General features: G+C 39.6%; 1 protein-coding gene across 4 annotated transcripts in view; it reads right to left on the bottom strand.

The window, feature by feature from the left end:
• The window catches only part of xrcc4 (X-ray repair complementing defective repair in Chinese hamster cells 4), a 57,525-nt gene that overhangs the window by 15,712 nt on the left and 25,544 nt on the right, over nt 1-16,269 (bottom strand). For all 4 annotated transcript variants that reach the window (XM_037547302.1, XM_017693788.2, XM_017693789.2 and 1 more), the window contains 2 exons: nt 8,461-8,600; nt 1,822-1,960 (listed from right to left, as the gene is read on the bottom strand). In XM_037547302.1, coding sequence (XP_037403199.1) covers nt 1,822-1,960; nt 8,461-8,600 — 279 coding nt within the window. The remainder of the gene's footprint in view (nt 1-1,821; nt 1,961-8,460; nt 8,601-16,269) is intronic.

The following is a 16,269-nucleotide window of genomic DNA, read 5'->3' as shown; positions in this document are numbered from 1 at the left end:
CTGGAGTGTTTTTTCAAGGACTATTTGGTATATTCATGACAATATACATTATATGTACAATGTGTTATAAATGTAAATACATATATTTTGATATTAGCCAAAACAATGTCACTTACTTGTTGTATCACTCAGTAATCAGTCGACCAGTTCTCAGCACAATTCTGTTGTGATTTTAATTTAAATTGTAATGATGAGTTCTTAATGCATCTTAATGCAATCTATTAATGAGAACTGTTCTATATTACTGGATAAAGTGGAACCGTTAAAGGTCAGATCTAGGGCTATCAACAATAAAGCTCTGTGGATGACCGATGAGGTTCGTTCTCTAAGACAGAAGTGTTGTAGGTCTGAGAGATTATGGAAAGCTACTGGGTTAGAAGTCCATCGCCTGTATCTTAAAGATCTTCGTTTTTCTTTTAATGCTTTAGTAAAGGAAGCTAGGTCTGCTTACTTTGCCAACTTAATTTTATCTTCTAAAAGAAATCGTAAGATTTTATTTAATACTATTAGTAATATTGTTTCTCCACCACCTGCAACTTTGCCATGCTTTTCTGTCAATGATTCTAATAAGATTCTTTCATTTTTTGTGAATGAGGTAATGGCCATTAGGTCCAGTATTAAGCCTGAAACATGTTTTGGAAACATTCTTTTGCTGTTTTGGATTCCTTCAAGCCTATCAGCTTCGTAGATATGCTGGATGTGATTAAGAAATTAAAGCCATTCACTAGTGCTGTGGATGTGATAGCTTCATCTTTATTTTTAAAAGTTTTACCAAGTATTGGTCCTGCAGTTCTAACTATTATTAATTCTTCATTGACTAATGGTTGTGTTCCATCTTATTTTAAACATGCTACTGTTCAGCCTTTATTAAAGAAAACAAATTTAGACCCAGCTGTGCTAAAGAATGCAGGCCTACCTCCAAACTTCCTTGTATGGCTAAAATTTTAGAGAAGGTGGTGGCCAACCAACTCACTGCTACTTTAGAGAAATACAATATGCATGACAATTTCCAGTCTGGGTTTCGCTAGCATCACTCTACGGAGACCGCTCTCCTGAGGGTCTCTAATTTTTTGTTGATGTCGGCTGATGCAGGTGATTGCTCAGTGTTTTAGCTCTGCGTTTGATACTGTTGACCATCAAATTCTGATAAATAGGTTACACGACTGGGTGGGCATATCTGGCACGGTACTAGATTGGTTTAAATCGTATCTCACTGAGAGAAGCTTCACTGTAACTATTGCAGATTTTGTGTCTGATTCAACTCCATTATCCTGTGGGGTTCTGCAGGGTCTTGGGGCCATTGTTGTTTGCTTTGTATATGCTGCCTTTGGGGCAGATTATTAATAGTTTTAATATTGCTTATCATTTATTTGCTGATGATATTCAGCTTTATTCTTGTTTAAACCTAGTGAGGTGCATAGTCTGTGTAGGGTCATGGACAGTCTTAAAAGCTATCAGAGAATGGACATCAAATAACTTTCAGTAACTAAACTGTTACTGGGGCGGTATCTTTATTGTCACTGTTGCGGTACTCTCAAGGGTATGTCTTCACCACCTTTAACAGGGAACATTATTGAACATAATTGTATTTTTAAATTTGTATTGACTCCACACACCCTGACTTGTCTCCATGTCTTTTTGTTTTATTGATCTATCATTTAAAAAAGTACATTTATGTACCTTTCACCTGGGAAATAAAATGATTTAAAATATATGATTATACCTTAAAATATTGTATCTTTGTGGGTACATTTACATTGTATGTACCTTGTACCTCTGACAGTGCATTACACAGAATGTACTGAAGAGAAGCTGTTTTACCTTGAGCTCTGTCTCTGCTCTAGAGCAGGTCTCTTGTTCTGAGACTCCAGTTGTTGGAGATGACGTTGCCGGCGTTTGCGGCTGGGTGCCACATCTGTGGTGTCATTTAGGCTGTCATCCATTGGGTTGCTTATAAACACTTTCAAAAACAAAACAGAAGACATGTAAGTTAATATGTATCATACAGTGCAGCACAATTTAAACGTTTTTACCACGCATCTAAAAAGGCAGTTTATTTATCTTCTGACCTTTACTTATTTATTATTAACCAAACCATAATGCATCTAGTAGTTGTCTCAGGGTTTAAAAATAAGTTATGTATTATTATTAGCTAATCTAATTTGCATACAATAAATGCATATACTCACATTTCTGACTGAAGACTATTAACCACTCAATTTCAGCTATCCAGAAAAACTGACTGAACTGAAGAATTCTGATTGATTGTGGTGTAAAATCATTGCAGATGATGGCTGGTACCTTTATTCTTCATCGGCAGCAACAGCCTCATTGCCTTAGAAACCAGACATCCCAAGAACCAATAAGCTGCTCCAGAAACTACTATCACCTGACTTCCAGCCAACTGTTTCCCAAGACTTTACATCATCTCTTTGACACGAAGCACAAGCAAAGAAAATTCCATTACACCCCAGAGTGCCTGAACCTTTTTCACATTGACTGGTAGGAAACTGTGACTGGAAGGTTATATTCAACAGCCACAGGCAATATCTAACTCTCTAGTAACAAATGTTTCTGTTTTAGCAGCTTTTCCTGTTATCCACATAGTCACAATTTACAAAATGTGGTAGGTATATATAGTGCACAGGTGTAAAAAAGACAGACAATGGAGAACAATATCTTTCTATTTCTATCAATATCTATTGTGCCCTGCGTCAGAACAGCCATAAACCATAAACATAAAACAAAAGATAAAGATTTCAACTTGAATTTTTAAGAACCTTGCACTTTTTACAAAAAAAAAAAACAACACTGTGAAACTCACTTGCAATTTCATAATAAACTCTCTATATTCCGTTCATCATCTCTCATTCGTAAACCAAAAAAAAGAAAAACCTTGCTCAGTACATAAATTGCAAATAAAAACAGAAAGCAGTGTTTTGTAAATCATTTTAACCTGTATTTAAAAGAAAACAGCACAAATACAAAATATATTAAATGTTTTATCTCATCGAGTTCATTGTTTGTTTGTAAATACAAGCACATCTTAAAATTGATGGCTGTGCTTTCCAAAATTTGGGACAAAGGCCATTTAATGCTAGCAACGCTGTTAAATGTTCAGAAAACATTTTAAAAGAGGTCATCTTATGTGGCCTAGACCAGTTTGGCATCCCAAATGTTAAGAAGAGCCGTTTTGTCCTTTTAACCAAAATCAAACCACCTTGGGAGCCACAACATGTGTGCTAATGTACATGCTCAGTATGTGCTCAGTAAGTCCTAATATCCTGCTAGAGGCTGAAAAATATAATGCTAATAAAACAGAGGCTTACTTTGATCCATCAGGAAACTTCTCCACAAAAGTGGATTAGTTTCTTATAAAATGTCAAAATGTTCAACTTTTTTACAGCGCTGAAAACATCTCATTCACCAGCTTTTCATTAGAATTGTCCCATTCCACCTTAAATGGTGCCTGAGGTGCCAGAATGTAATTGCTGTACCATAAGGTGGAACAGGAAAATTTTAAGCAGAAGCTGTTGAACAAGAAGCTTCAGCTTAGTGACATTTTTTATTGTTTGACAGTTTCTCGTTGCACATTGAATGTATATGGAAACCAGCTGGAGTGCTTATAAAATATAAATAATTCCATTCGTCGCCAGCCTTCAGGGTTAAAGGCTTATTGTGCTGTGCAAACCTCACCTGCATGAACTGACCTTTCTGATGATAATTCTGCTGCTGCACAGACTCAGACTTTTTAATTATAACCATTGCTTCACCTGCTTTTAACATTTTATACTGACACTGTTTGCTATCCGGTATCGAGCAGAGGAGGATGGTTCCCCTTTTGAGTCTTAGTTTCCTCAAAAGGTTTCTTCCTCTTGCTGTTCTCCTTGCCACTGTCGCCACTGGCTTGCTCATGGGGGCTTGGACCCGGATTTTTCTGTAAAGCTGCTTTGTGACAAGACCTGTTCTAAAAAGCGCTATATAAATAAAATTTGACTTGACTTGGGGCCACAACAGGGCAGTAAAAGAGTCACATATTGTCAACCCCTGGCCGAGACCTCTACAAGCAAAGATGGACTGCCAAAAAAAAGGGGGGGGCAAGGATTGTGGTGTGATGAGTTAACTTTTAAGATAAAATAATGGAAGTTATATTCTCTAGACCAAAGAATTAAAGGACAAATCCAGATGGTGACTAGCATAAAGCTCCAAAGCTAGGTTCTAATATGGGGTGTATTAGTGGGTAACTTGCACATCTGTGAAGTCACCATTAACACTGAAAGATATAAACATTTTAGTACAGCACATGTAGGGTGGAATAATAAACATAACCAATCCAGTCACAAATAATAGCATAATTAACCTAATTAGTATTTATAGGCCACCAGGACCTTACTCAGAATTCTTAAAAGAATTCAGTGACTTTGTTGCAGACCTAGCAGTGAGCACAGAGAAAGTAATAATTGCAGAAGATTTTAATTAACTATAGCAGCAATGATTTCATGGACTTTTCAAATAACAAAACAGAAAATATTATACAAAAAGTTCAACCGATACCAGTAACCTAGTCATCATATGGTTTGGCTGAAACAACACAAAATGTGGTTATAGAAGAGAGACTGGAAACATTTTGTCCACTTCAGCAGTCAGAACTAGAAAAAATAATCTTCCTCAAATTCTGCAACATGCATGATTCCAACAAACTTATTCAAACAAGTTCTCCCAGCTATAATTCAATCCATTTTAACAATAATTCTTCTCTTAGCCTAGGTCATGTACTCAAATCATTCAAACTAGCAGTGATTAAACCTTTGATAAAGAAGCAAAATCTTGACCCCAGCAAATTGTCAAGCTACAGACCTATTTCTAACATCATTTATTTCTAAGATTTTAGATAAAGCTGTAGCCCAGCAACTCTGTTCCTATCTATATAAGAACAACATATATGAAAAATTCCAATCTTATTTTAGGCCCCACCATAGCACAGAGATGGCTCTAGTTAAGATAACAAATGATTTTCTTCTTGCCTCTGATCAAGGCCACGTATCTCTGCTGGTACTACACAATCTAAGTGCAGCTTTTGACACTGTAGATCATTCTATTCTCTTAGAACGACTACAAAACATGATTGGAATTAGAGGAATAGCGTTGTCCTGGTTTGCATCCTACCTCACTGAATGGTTTCAGTTCATACAATTAAATACTGTATCATCTAATTATACAAAAGTGAAATATGGAGTTCCACAAGGTTCTGTTTTAGGTCCTCTGTTATTCACATTATACATGTTACCATTAAGCTTAGTTATAAATAGACATGGAATTAGTTTCCACTGCTATGCTGATGATACACAGTTGTACATATCAGCCAAACCAGATAATACATCCAGATTAAATAAAATAGAAGATTGTGTAAAAGGTATAAGAAACTGGATGCTGCAGAATTTCCTTATTTTAAACCCAACTAAAACAGAAGTTCTCCTTCTTGGTCCAAAGGCTGCTCGGAATAAATGCTCAGATTTAATGTTAAGTCTTGCTGACTTCTCTGTAATACCTGGTTCAGTAGCTAAAAATCTTGGTGTGACAACTGATTCAGATCTAACGTTTAATCAACACATAGGTAATATTACAAGGACAGAGTTTCTTCACCTCCGAAACATTTTAGTGTTAAGAAATGCGTTATCCCTACATGACGCTGAAAAATTGGTACATGCCTTTCTAACTTCAAAGCTAGACTACTGTAATGCACTGTTGTCAGGATGCTCCAACAGGAACCTAAATAAACTTCAATTAGTTCAGAATGCTGCAGGTAGAGTACTCACTTAAACCAGAAAATTTGATCAAATCAGCGCAGTTTTATTAGCAATACACTGGCTTCCTATCAAATTCCGTATTGACTATAAAATGCTCTTATTGACGTATAAAGCCCTGCATGGTCTCTCACCGGAGTACCTGCAAGATCTTATTTCCCATTATGAACCGCCTCGCTCACTCAGATCCCAGGATGCTGGTTTTCTACTGGTTCCTAAAATTCAGAAGACTTCAATGGGTGGAAGAGCTTTTTCTTAGAAAGCCCCCAAATTGTGGAATAAACTCCCAGTTAATGTTCAGGACTCTGACACAGTATCAAGTCTAGACTGAAAACATATTTGTTTAGTTTAGCTTTTGATAATTAGCCTTCCCCTTTAGATAAAGGCAGGAGATCCAGGGGTTCATGGGCATAGAGGCTTATGGTAAACTGAGATGTTGGTGCTGTTGACCCACCACTTCACGCAATCACACAGGTTTTTTGACGGTGGAGTGGGGGGATCCCAGTGTCTCAGGGTAATCTCATATCTATGTTACCTTCTGGTTCTCTCCTTTTAGTTTATGCTGTTATAGATAGATCTGCCAGAGTCACCAGCCACACTCTGCAGGAAATCATATTTATTACGGTCATACTCCTGAGCAGAACTAATTTTGTCTCTTGACTCTTCCTGAGATAATGATTGCCCTTCCATCCTGCTGAAGACTGACCATCAGGGCCTCCTCCTCACCATCACCAACCCGCTCTCCTGTTCATTTGTGCTAACTGCAACACCCCTAAATTACATCACTGTGCCATTCAGATGTACAGTGGGGAAAAAAAGTATTTAGTCAGTCACCAATTGTGCAAGTTCTCCCACTTAAAAAGATGAGAGAGGCCTGTAATTGACATAGGTAGACCTCAACTATGAGAGACAACATGAGGAAAAAAAAATTCAGAAAATCACATTGTCTGATTTTTCAAGAATTTATTTGCAAATAATGGTGGAAAAAAAAGTATTTGGTCAATGACAAAAGTTCATCACAATACTTTGTTATATATCCTTTGTTGGCAATGACAGAGGTCAAACGTTTTCTGTAAGTCTTTACAAGGTTGGCACACACCGTTGCTGGTATGTTGGCCCATTCCTCCATGCAGATCTCCTCTAGAGCAGTGATGTTTTGGGGCTGTTGGCGGGCAACACAGACTTTCAACTCCCTCCAAAGTTTTTCTATGGGGTTGAGATCTGAAGACTGGCTAGGCCACTCCAGGACCTTGAAATGCTTCTTACGAAGCCTCTCCTTTGTTGCCCTGGCAGTGTGCTTGGGATCATTGTCATGCTGAAAGACCCAGCCACGTTTCATCTTCAATGCCCTTGCTGATGGAAGGAGGTTTGCACTCAAAATCTCACAATACATGTCCCCATTCATGGTCCCTTTGCAGAGAAACAGCCCCAAAGCATGATTTTGCCACCCCCATGCTTCACAGTTGGCATGGTGTTCTTTGGATGCAACTCAGCATTCACTCTCCTCCAAACACGACGAGTTGTGTTTGTACCAAACAGTTCTACTTTGGTTTCATCTGACCTTATGACATTCTCCCAATACTCTTCCAGAACATCCAAATGCTCTCTAGCAAACTTCAGACGCGCCCGGATATGTACTGGCTTAAGCAGGGGGACACGTCTGGCACTGCAAGATCTGAGTCCCTGGCGGCATAGTGTGTTACTGACAGTAGCCTTTGTAACGTTGGTCCCAGCTTTCTGCAGTTCATTCACTAGGTCCCCCCGTGTGGTTGTGGGATTTCTGCTCACCGTTCTTGTGATCATTTTGACCCCACGGGCTGAGATGGGGAGCCCCTGATCGAGGGAGATTAGCAGTGGTCTTGTAGGTCTTCCATTTTCTGATTATTGCTCCCACAGTAGATTTCTTCACACCAAACTGCTTGCCTATTGCAGATTCAGTCTTCCCAGCCTGGTGCAGGTCTACAATCTTGTTTCTGGTGTCCTTCGACAGCTCTTTGGTCTTCACCATAGTGGAGACTGTTTGTGGTTGTGGGCAGGTGTCTTTTATACAGATAACGCGGTCAAGCAGGTGCCATTAATACAGGTAATGAGTGGAGGACAGAGCCTCTTAAAGAAGAAGTTACAGGTCTGTGACAGCCAGAAATCTTGCTTCTTTGTAGGTGACCAAATACCTATTTTCCACCATTATTTGCAAATAAATTCTTTAAAAATCAGACAATGTGATTTTCTGATTTTTTTCCCCTCATTTTGTCCCTCATAGTTGAGGTCTACCTATGATGTCAATTACAGGCCTCTCTCATCTTTTTAAGTGGGAGAACTTGCACAATTGGTGACTGACTAAATACTTTTTTCCCCACTGTATTAGCATTGAGATAGAATGGGACTGTTTCAGCTCTGTTTAAGGCAATTTCCTAACATTTCCCCAGTTCAGTAGTTCGGATAGAATACTGTTAATTGATTCTGCCATTTAGAGGGTTTCCCCACTGTCAAAATTGTTCCAATTTATCCTTCACCTTATTAGCAATAAAACCATCTAAAATGACAAAGTATAAAATCATATAACATATAAATGTTTTTTCATTTTCCTGTAAAGCAACTTTTCTCTGTTCTAACAGCAATATACAGTCAAAAATTTTCAAAGGTAACGTCATTCTACCTTGATTGGAAGGCCTCAGAGGAGGTGCTTTTGCATCCTCTTCCCTTTCCTCTTCTGTCGTGCTCCCATAGTCGCTCTCTTCTTCAGGTTTGTGATCTGTAAGGCAAATTTCTCCATTGCCAGAAGCTTCTCTCTTCCTTCTGAGAAGACAAACAAAGACATCTGAGATTAAATACATCTCCTTATATCTACACAGACTGTCCACTGTATCAGCTCTACTTATCATACAGGAGTATGTATTATTTCTACAGATGGTAGTCTATCTGTTTTTCTGCATATTTTGTTTGCCCCCTTTTACCCTGTTCATCAATGGTCTGGACCCCCACAGGACCACCAAAGAGCAGGTATTATTTGGGTGGTGGATCATTGTCAGCACTGCAGTGATACTGACTTAGTGGTGGTGGGTTAGTGTGTGTTGTGGTGGTATGAGTGGATCAGAAATAGGAGTGCTGCTGGAGTTTTTAAACACCTCAGTGTCACTGCTGGACTGATAAAAGTACACCAACCAAAAATATCCAATCAACAACATACTGTAGGCAGTATCCTGTGACTACTAATGGAGAACTAGAGGATGACTAATACAAATTGTGCAACAACAGATGAGCCATCATCTCTGAGGAATTTCTAATAGCTAAGTCAAGTCAAACGTTTTTGTGTAGTGCTTTTTACAACAGCTGTTGTCACAAACCAGCTTTACAGAAAAATCCAGGCAAAGGTCCCATGAGCAAATCAGGCATAAAATATTAAAATACAGAAATAGGGGAAAAATAGGTGAGGTTATAATTAAATAGTTAGAGTCTGTGCAGCAGCAGTAACATCATAAGAATGGTCGGTTTACGCAAGTGAGGTTTGAACAGAATTGTACAGCGGGAAGTTCCATGGTGGTCAAACCAGTCCAAAAGGCTGACGAGTAGTGGGCACCCGATCAAGGCAATTAAAGCAACAGCATCAGACACACAGGATGGGCAGTTGCTTAACATGCTGTGGACACTGAAGGGGCACAGTATTTGAAAACTCTGTTTGATCGACTTGTACCAGCACCAACAAGCTGTTGATTGTCCTGATCATTGACGAATAGGGTGTAAGGGGGCTAGGAAAGTATGCAGAGAAACTGATGGACTACAGTCTGTAATTTTAAAACTACAAAATGCTTCTGTATGTTAAGGAGAACTGATCAAATGGACAATGAGTGTAGAGTAAGTGATCCTGATAAAGTGTCTGTGCATTTTATATTTTGCATATAGTTAGTGCAAGTCAACATTTGACTTTGATTGTGCCGCTTGACTTTTCAGACTAATTTCAAATTAAACAGATCTCTACTTAGACACATGTAGACACCTTTGATCTTGAACATAAGTTTCTATTTTTTTAAAACAAACATTACTATAATAATAACAAATGTTAATGGCTTTCCTGAGGTCTTACCCTATGACATACTAAATTCTTCTGACCACGGTAAAATTCATGATAAAATGCACCATGAAGGTCACTTCGACTCTTACAATACCTTGGTGCATCATAAAAGCATGTCAAAATAAAAGTTGGTTGTGCCACCTGACATTTGAGGAAGTAGGAACTTGGAGTTTTTCAGTAAGTTGAGTATTTTAAAGTCTCATTTTGCAAAATGTTTTTATTTTAAAGTTACTGAACAAAATCATGCCAAACTATAACTAAATTTTATATATGAGAGAGAGAGAGAGAGAGAGAGAGAGAGAGAGAGAGAGAGAGAGAGAGAGAGAGAGAGAGAGAGAGAGAGAGAGAGAGAGAGAGAGAGAGAGAGAGAGAGAGAGAGAGAGAGAGAGAGAGAGAGAGAGAGAGAGAGAGAGAGAGAGAGAGAGAGAGAGAGAGAGAGAGAGAGAGAGAGAGAGAGAGAGAGAGAGAGAGAGAGAGAGAGAGAGAGAGAGAGAGAGAGAGAGAGAGAGAGAGAGAGAGAGAGAGAGAGAGAGAGAGAGAGAGAGAGAGAGAGAGAGAGAGAGAGAGAGAGAGAGAGAGAGAGAAAACGGTGGCGCGGTGGGTAGCGATGTCGCCTCACAACGAGGAGGGCCTGGGTTCGATTCCCCGGCCGGGCGACCAGGGTCCTCTCTGTGTGGAGTTTGCACGTTCTCCCTGTGTCTGCGTGGGTTTCCTCCGTGTTCTCCAGTTTCCTCCCACAGTCCAAAGACATGCAGTCAGGCCAATTGGACATGCTACATTGCCCCTAGATGTGAGTGTGCGAGTGACTGTCTGTGTCTGTCTGCCCTGCGATGGACTGGCGACCTGTCCAGGGTGTATCCTGCCTTCCGCCTGAAGATGGGGATAGGCTCCAGCACCCCCCCGCGACCCTGACAGGAGAAGCGGCTTGGAAAATAAATAAATGGATGGATGGATGGATGGATATATATATATATATATATATATATATAAAAAATCACATCACACACTATATATATTATTATTCCTTTAAGAATTTCACCTCCACATTTAACCCAGCTGTGAAGTGAAACACCACATACACTCTAGTGAGCACACTTGCCCGGAGCGGTGGGCATTGTTAGTGAGGTATTGTTTCCACTGTGAACTACTGAGCATTTATTCTATTGTTTATATTCTGTTTTTGACCACTACTTTTGCATTTTCGACTCTGCCTTTTACTCTGCCCTTCGGTTTGTTTACTACACTTTTCTAATTCATGTTTTTGACCTTTTTGCTTGTTCCACTGACTATGTCTTTTGCTTGCCCCTTTAGGTTTTTAACATCGTGTTATGCTTACTGTTATCATACTGCTGCGATTTTTGGATCTTACCCACGCCTGTTTTTGACTACATTTCTGGACTTTCATTTTGTTAGTTGCTGTTATGTTTTCAAACCCCGAGCATCTGACTTTTGTTGGCACATTACATACACACTGTACAATATACACAGTATGCACAGTAGATAAGCAACATGCAGACTTTGTGTGCAAGTAATATAACATTTACAATTACAGCATTTTGCAGACGCTCGAGTGACTTACAAAGCGATTTATAAAAGTGCTTTGTCTACCTAGAGAAAGCACTTTTGCTAGTTACAAATAGGTTAGAAAGCTAGTCCTGAGCTCAGATTGACATAATGTACATATTTACAGACAATCCACAATTTATAAGCAACATACAGATTATGTAGGGGCAATCAATATACAACCCCAATTTCAAAAAGGTTGGGACACTGTAAAATGTAAATAAATGTAAATTAAAAAAATCTCATAGATCTATATTTATTTTCATAATAGAACATAGAACACATCAGATGTTGTACATGGGACATTTCATGAAAAACATTAACTCATTTAGAACTTGATGGCAGCAACGCATCTCAAAAAAGATGGGGCATCAAAAGGCCGGAAAAGTAAGTGGTACTAATAAAAAAAACAGCTGGAGAAACAATTTGCAACTAACTCACATTAGTATAAAAACAGCATTTTAGTGAGGCAGAGTCTCTCATAAGCAAAGATGGGCAGAGGTTCACCAATGTGCGAAAAACTGTCTAAAAATTGTGGAACAACTTCAGAAAAATGTTCAACGTAAAATTGCAAAGGCTTTGGATATTGCACCATCTACAGTACATATCATCAAAAGATTGAGAGAATCTAGGAGTCATGCATTAGGGAATTGCTCTGTCAGCTTACAAGAAAAAAGCCATTTGGATTTTGTGGAAGATGCTTACAATGAATTAAAGAGCAATCCCCCTGCCTCTCGAAGTGAAGCTGAGCTACTGAAGGATAAGCTGAACGATATCGAGAACAGATGCAGAAGAAAGAACTTTTGTTTTGTAGGCTTTCCTGAGAAATGCAAGCAGGGCGACCTGCTCTCATTCCTCTGCAGAGTGATTCCGGAGTTGTTCAACATCAAGTTTCCAGGTGGACAGGAGATGGAGCGGGGGCACACGGAGTTGGCACTCCGTGTGCAAAATAAGACCCAGAGCTATCATAGCTAGGTTCTTCAAATACCAGGACAGGGTTCGCATTGAGGTGGTACGTAACCAGGGTTGGGTACGAATACAAAAGGCTGCTCGTCGAACTGTGGATTTGTTTCGCCCTCGTCTATCCAGCAGTGCTTGTCAGCCATTCTCCAGAGGGCCAGTGTGAGTTAGAAGATCTGAAGCACTGGCTTTCATTCGCAGCAGGATTTCCACCCTACAAGGGACTGAGTGCAACTTGCATCTTAAGGGTATTTCACACAAGGTAATATCATTGAAGCACTTAGGAACTTTTAGTTACATTCCTTAAAAATATCTAGAATTTATGGATAAGTTATTTTATATCTGTCAGGCCTCTGGACTTGTGCTTCATTAAAATGTAATGTGTAATCTGTTTCCCTTCTGCTATATTAAGATATAGCTGATAGTCCTGCAGTTTTATCCTTTCTGACGCCTTTGTCACTGCAGACACTTTCATTCCTCTAGCGGCTCTCGCTCTGCTGTCGTGAATATTTTTAGCGCCAGCTTTACATTCTGTTAACGCCATACAACCGTTTAACAGTTTCTGTTACTTCTGTTGGGTGGCTTTGTTACTCCTTTTTTGTTTTGTTCTTTCTGGAGTCAATGTTCTCAATATCATTGTAAGTAGTAATTTCATCACTGCGGTATATGTTAAAAGGTGTTTAATATGGTAAGGTGTACTACTGATGACCTAAATGTTGTGCTCTGGAACATTAGAGGTCTACATCATCCAGTGAGGAAGAAAAAAGTTCTGCAGTATCTTAAATCTAAAAAAATACAACATTTTGTTCGATCAGGAAACACATTTAACAGCCAGATTATCTAAGACACTGTAGCAGAACCAGATAGGTCATACAACAGCTTCTGGAGATGGGAGAAGTAGGAGGGCAGCAATTTTAATTAATAAAAATTCAAACATATAAAGGAATTTTCAAACTCTGGTAAAATAATAATACTTTTGGCAGAACAGTGATATTAGAAAATATTTATGCTCCCAGTTATAATGCTTTTTTTTATTATTCCTAGCTTTTGGACTCCTAGATTCTCTTAATCTTTTCTTGATTTGAATGGGTGAGTGAATACTTTTGGAAATATAGTGTACACTATAATCAATCACCCATCCAAATCATTGAATTCAGGTGTTCCTATAACTTCCATGGCCACAGGTGCATAAAACCAAGCACCTAGGCATGCAGACCATGTGGTACCATAGGATGCAAGTCCAGTCATGAAATTTCCTCATTACTAAATATTCCGCAGTCAACCATCAATGGTATTATAACAAAGTAGAAGTGATTGGGAACGACAGCAACTCAACCACAAAGTGGTAGGCTATGTAAAATGACAGCTGAGGCGTATAGTGTGCAGAGCTTGCCAACTTACTGCAGTGTCAATCCCTAGAAGGCATCCAAACTTCATGCAGCTTTCAGATTAGCTCAATAACAGTGTGTAGAGAACTTCATGGAATGAGCTTCCAAGGCTGAGCAGCTGCATCCAAGCCTTATATCACCATGCACAATGCAAAGCGTCGAATGCAGGGGTGTAAAGCTCACCGCCATTGGACTCTAGAGCAGTGGAGACGTGTTCTCTGGCGTGACGAATCACGCTTCTATGTCTGGCAATCCGATGGATGACCCTGAATTCGGCGGTTGTCAGGAGCATGGTACTTGTTTGACTGCATTGTGCCAAGTGTAAAGTTTGGTGGGCATTATGGTGTGGGTTGTTTTTCAAGTGTTGGGTTTAGCGCCTTAGTTCAAGTGAAAGGAACTCTTAATGCTTCAGCATACCAAAAGATTTTGGACAATTTCATGCTCCCAACTTTTTGGGAACAGTTTAGGGATGGCCCCTTCCTGTTCCAACATGACTGTGCACCAATGCACAAAGCAAGGTCCATAAAGATATGGACAAGCGAGTTTGGTGTGGAAGAGGTTGACTGGCCTGCACAGAGTCCAGAGAACACTTTTGGGAGTCCAGACCTTTCATCAAAGGAACCATTTAGTGCATCATGAAAAAAAAAAAACATCAAAGAAGACCCAGGACTGTTGCGCAGACCACATCACACAAAAATGGGACAACATTCCTCTCCCAAAACGGCCTCCTGGTCTCCTCACTTCCCAGACATTTACAGATGGTTAAAAGAAGAAGGGGTGCTACACAATGGTAGACACAGTTCTGTCCCAACTTTTCTAAGATGTGTTGCTGCCATCATTTTCTAAAAGAGTTAATGGTTTTCATGAAATGGTAAAATGTCTCACTTTCAACATCTGATATGTGTTCTATGTTCTATTGTGAATAAAACATGGGTCTATGAGATTTGCAAATCATTGAATTGAGTTATTTACATTTGTTTACATTTTACGCAGTGTCCCAACTTTTTTGGAATTGGGATTGTACATAAGTGTGTGTGGTGGTGCAAACAACAGTAATCTACATCATGTATGAAAAAGGTTGTGTCCAGGAATCTGTAATTATTTTTCCCTTCCTGTTTCCTGGTTCTTGAATAGTATAAGTCCTGGAGGGAGGCCTGTGGACCACCAATGATTTTTTTCAGCTGACTTTTTTTTGTCAGTTGCAATCTGTGCCTTCTGTGGCTTTTTTATGGCTGCTCTGAACCAGACCGTAATGGATGACTGCAGTGTAAAACTGGCTCACCAGCTCCTGCGGCAGACCCAACTTCCTCATCTGCTGCAGAAAGTACATCCTCTACTGGGTCTTTTTGAGGATGAAGTTGATGTTGGTGTCCCACTTGTCTTTTCTTGAAGAAACTTTGAAGGTCTCAAAAATTGACACAGGGCTGTTGGATATTGTGAGAAGGAGCAGTGCTGAGGGGTGTCTGCTAAGTCCACAGTCTTGAGCATGTTCAGCTCCAAGTTATTCTGACTGCACCAGCTGCTGTTTGTCTGTCAGGAAACTGTGATCCACTGACAGATGGCTGGGGATACAGTAAGCTGGGAGAGTTTGGAGGAGAGGATTTCTGCGAAAATAGTGTTGAAAACCTAGCTGAAACCCACAAATAGGACCCTGGGCAATCAAGGTGTTGCAGCATGTAGTTCAGTCTCATGTTGACTCCATCATCCACTGATCTGGAGTCAGGAGGGGAAAATACTGACTGGACCTGGTGCTTTTCTGATCTTCTGTCTCTGGAAGAGCTGGCTCACATCCACTTTACAAATCTTTAGTGCAGCCTGAGGGTTTGATGCTAACCTGTTTTTCAGCTTTTTCCATATAGGTTTTAGCCACTCTTTCCTTTCTTTCTGGTCTGTGTATACAGGGACAATCTGTAGGCATCAATCTTGGCCTGACAAAATTGTCTTAGTTTGGCCTTTAACACAAGGTCTTGGTTGGCACACACATTTCTTCGCAAAAACTGGTATAAGAGGTCACAGTGTCAGCCAGTTCAGCAGGTTACAGCTTTAAAAACACTATAATTGGTACATTCAAAGCAAAATTGCAGTTCTTGCTTTGCGTCTCTGGTCAATTTCTTCACTGTTTGTACTATAAGCTTTACAGATTTTAATTTCTGCCTGCAGGTTGGAAAAAGATGATCAGAGTGCCCCAAAGCTGCCCAGGGGGCAGTCTTGAACAATGGTGTACCGGTGTTCCAGTGTGTTATTATCCCTGGTGGGACAATTAATATGCTGCTTATATTTTTGCAGTTTGTGGTTTAATTTTGATCTGTAGGGTTACAAAATGTGATTCTGTACATTTTTGTTCCAGACCTGGTTGGCCAGGGTTTGCAGTATCATTCACATTAGCTTGGGGTGGCATGTAAACACTGATCAGAATGAAGGAGAAAGTCAAGGTTTGGGCTGCAGTATTTGTTCAGCACTCTGATGTCTTTACACCAACCTTTGT

This window comes from Pygocentrus nattereri, chromosome 18 (genome assembly GCF_015220715.1).
Source record: "Pygocentrus nattereri isolate fPygNat1 chromosome 18, fPygNat1.pri, whole genome shotgun sequence".
NCBI classification, from domain to species: Eukaryota; Metazoa; Chordata; class Actinopteri; order Characiformes; family Serrasalmidae; genus Pygocentrus; species Pygocentrus nattereri.
The sequence above is the reverse complement of the archived record's forward strand: the minus strand, read 5'-3'. Positions and strand labels throughout refer to the sequence as shown.